Source organism: Anoplopoma fimbria, chromosome 8, assembly GCF_027596085.1.
Source record: "Anoplopoma fimbria isolate UVic2021 breed Golden Eagle Sablefish chromosome 8, Afim_UVic_2022, whole genome shotgun sequence".
Classification (NCBI taxonomy): Eukaryota; Metazoa; Chordata; class Actinopteri; order Perciformes; family Anoplopomatidae; genus Anoplopoma; species Anoplopoma fimbria.
This window is the reverse complement of record NC_072456.1, coordinates 25,805,469-25,808,667: the sequence shown is the minus strand read 5'-3', so window position 1 is coordinate 25,808,667 and position 3,199 is coordinate 25,805,469. Positions and strand designations below refer to the sequence as shown.

General features: G+C 41.6%; 1 protein-coding gene across 1 annotated transcript in view; it reads right to left on the bottom strand.

The window, feature by feature from the left end:
• Window positions 1-347: 347 nt before the first annotated feature.
• The window catches only part of cts12 (cathepsin 12), a 3,878-nt gene continuing 1,026 nt past the window's right edge, over window positions 348-3,199 (bottom strand). The window contains exons 2-8 of the mRNA XM_054602283.1: window positions 3,055-3,173; window positions 2,850-2,969; window positions 1,771-1,935; window positions 1,461-1,682; window positions 1,202-1,370; window positions 537-642; window positions 348-447 (exon numbers count right to left, since the gene is read on the bottom strand). Of these exons, the coding sequence (XP_054458258.1) occupies window positions 348-447; window positions 537-642; window positions 1,202-1,370; window positions 1,461-1,682; window positions 1,771-1,935; window positions 2,850-2,969; window positions 3,055-3,173 (1,001 nt within the window). The remainder of the gene's footprint in view (window positions 448-536; window positions 643-1,201; window positions 1,371-1,460; window positions 1,683-1,770; window positions 1,936-2,849; window positions 2,970-3,054; window positions 3,174-3,199) is intronic.

Below are 3,199 nucleotides of genomic sequence, written 5' to 3'. Positions count from 1 at the left end.
TGTTTTCTTTCCACTAGTCTGAAAGAAGACATGATATATGGAAGAAAACTAGACCAAAATCTCTAAATCAACCAGTGCATTAAAGGTAGCGTCCTTTCGCCTTTAATTATTTTTAATTGCAGTTTTTCATTTTTTAGACTAATCAATAACATTTAAGAAAGACTAATAGTATCTCTGGTTGGTGTGTGTACTACGTCCCTGAGAGAAGCAATATGTTCACTGTAAAAGGTCCAGAAGAAAACAAAACATAAAAAGATTCAGCAGATAACATGGGCTGTTAAAGCAACGACTGACGTTGTTCTCTGAGTTTCTCAGCATGAACACACGATTAAATCACCTCATCAGAATCATAGAATCGGGTACAAGGCGTAGCTCACGATGCCACAAGTGTTTCTTCCGTTTCGGACCATTCGCATGTAGCCGCCTTCGCCCCAACTGCTTCCCCAACTAAGAAGGAAAAACAAAGTATAATAGAAGATGTAGTATTCAACAAAATCAACCTGTGTTGTTATATATGTGAAGGAATTTTTTCTGACCTGTTTTTGATGATCCAGTAGTCTTGGCCTCCTTCAGAGCCGTAACCAACCAGCAGCACCGCGTGACTCAGATTGTTCGGGTTACATTGTGGCTCGTCGTAGATTCCTGCAAAGCAAAATTCAACCTGCTTTAATTTATCGGTTGGCCACTTGGGGGCAGCGTCAACAAGCTGTAGAGACAAAAAGACTGACATATTATCACCTTGCTGTTTATTTATATCAAACAGATATGGAGCAACGTTTATTTGGAGTCATGTTGATGCCCATCTGATGTGAACATTTACTTTTAGCTCTATTTTGGTCTCCACCAACTCCTAATTTATCTTGCTTTTCAGCTGCTCCACTATGTTTACCAGCTAGTTGCTATCTGTCTGCCTGCTGTTTAAAGCTGGTGTGGATCAAATAAGAGACAAAAGTATTTGAATTTTAACATCCACTAAATACTTAATATTGAAATTGAATCACCATTGAATAGCTAGCATTCAAAAATGTTACCTTGAAAAACCATGTATCTGAATTTAAAATTGTCTGTATTCAACTCTTTGAAATTGAAATATGATCATTTCTTGATTTGCAATTTCAAAAGCTAAATTTGAATATATATATTTATTAGATTTTAATGTTTTTTACCAGCTTTAGTGTAGGGGGAGTATTTTACAATTCACCTGAGCTGTAGAACAGAAAGCTTGCGTGATCTGCATCCATAGCTACTGTGATTGGTCCGATGGTTGCCACGGCGTCAGCCAGGGCCTGCTCGTCTCCTTTGGGTATGAACCTGTAGTCTTTGATGTGGGCAACTGCCTGTCTGCTGTCGTAGTAACAGCGCTGGGTGTCCTGTTGAGAGACAAATAGAGCTGAACGACACAGAGAAAATAACTGTTTTCAATGCTCTGATGGAGGCGGAGCCTGCAGCTGGAGCCTCACCACTGAGGTGTACGGGTAGGCGTTTGTGGACTGCAGCCCATTGGTGATCACGTAGTCGTAGGCGTTGGCCATCCAGGCGCCGTTGCAGCCGTAGGTACCGTAAGATCTGGAGCAGTCCACCAGGTTTTGTTCACTCAGAGACACCAGCTGACCCGTCTTCTTGTAAATTTGTCCCTCAATGGCTCCCGTAGTGCTGAAGGCCCAGCAGGAGCCACAGAAACCCTGAGAAGTTTATTTAAACAAACAGTAGATTTAAAGCTGCTCATGATTCCGTATGAAACCTACTGAAATGTATTTATAAGAGTCTTACCTGGTCTTTCACCTCCGTGACATAACCCATGTTCCTGTAGTCGACAACATAAGCATCAAACTTCTTAGCGTTGTGACGAAGCTTTTTGCTCGAGGCGGTCTTCCCTCTCTTCACGAATTGGGAGTTTATCACGGCGCCTTGCAAAACCTGGTACTCTTGTCTGGTCTAGAGAACATGAAGAAAATTGTTTCACAATAATTCATGGTATTAAATTGGTTCAGACTGTTTTCATACACTGTTCATAGCTAAACCTATGAATAGTAAGGCACTTTCATTGGTATATAATCCATGTAATCAATTTGTATGTATATCACGTAATCATGAGCTTTCACCAGACTTTCGACCGGTGTTCGTGTCCCGTGTGAAACCAGATGTCAAAGTTGATTTATTTGTCACGTAAATTCCATACTAAGGTAAAGCCCCTTTTGTAGTTATTTAAACCCAAACCACAATCTTTTCATAAATCTAACAAAGTAGTTTTGTTGCGTAAACACAGCAGGGGACTTGCTCAGGCCATTGTTGCTTACGAAACATAACAAAATAACCTTTTGTAATATATCATACAAGCTGTTCTATGAGGATAAGTTGAATAAGCATATCACATTTTGTCTATTTACAAATGATCAGTTTGTTAATGGCATGAAATTGTTATATTAACTTAAAGCTACTACAAGGAACTTTCATTTTCTGTTGATTTTGGCGACCCCTGTGGACAAAAGCGGTAGTGCTTCCGAGCACCAGAATCCATTTAGAAAACCTCTCATTTTACTGCAGCAGGTGTCTGACAGTCTGACCAGCTCAGTCCTGATTTCACCAGAATGCTGGAGTCTGAGCTGAAGGAGTTTCTGGTGAACCTGCATGATTTCATCTGCACCAGAATCCGACCCGGTGGCTCCGAGCTTTAAGAATAACTTTATAGAAACAGACGATCTTCTCTCTGATGGTCTGGTTTACTGATGGAGGTCTATAGAGGATCAGGACTAAACTGAGTTTTAATTAAAAGCTCCTCCTTTAAAATACTTTGATTAGGTTTTAGGCAGTGGAGCTTGCAGCTTAAAGAGGAAAACACTTCTCCTTACCAGGTCTCCGTATTTATTCATGGCCATCGTGAACGGCCTCCTCCCCATGAGGAACCGTTGATTATTGTCTTCAATCATCTGTTTGTTCTCCTCCCAGATGGCCCTCCTTTGCATGTCCTCCTGCATGAAATCACACAAAAAGACTCAGAGTGAATCAGAGCACTTACTGTCTGTGCTTGTACTTTGGACGTGGAGTCGGTCTCACCAGGTCTTCGTGGGATATCCCATTTCTGCTCTTCCACATCTCCCACTCGGTCATGGCCACCTCGTCTGACTCCAAAGCCGCGAGCTGTGGGCCGAACAGCAGGACAGAGAGCAGAACGGCTTGCAGCAGGACGCCTAAATAAACA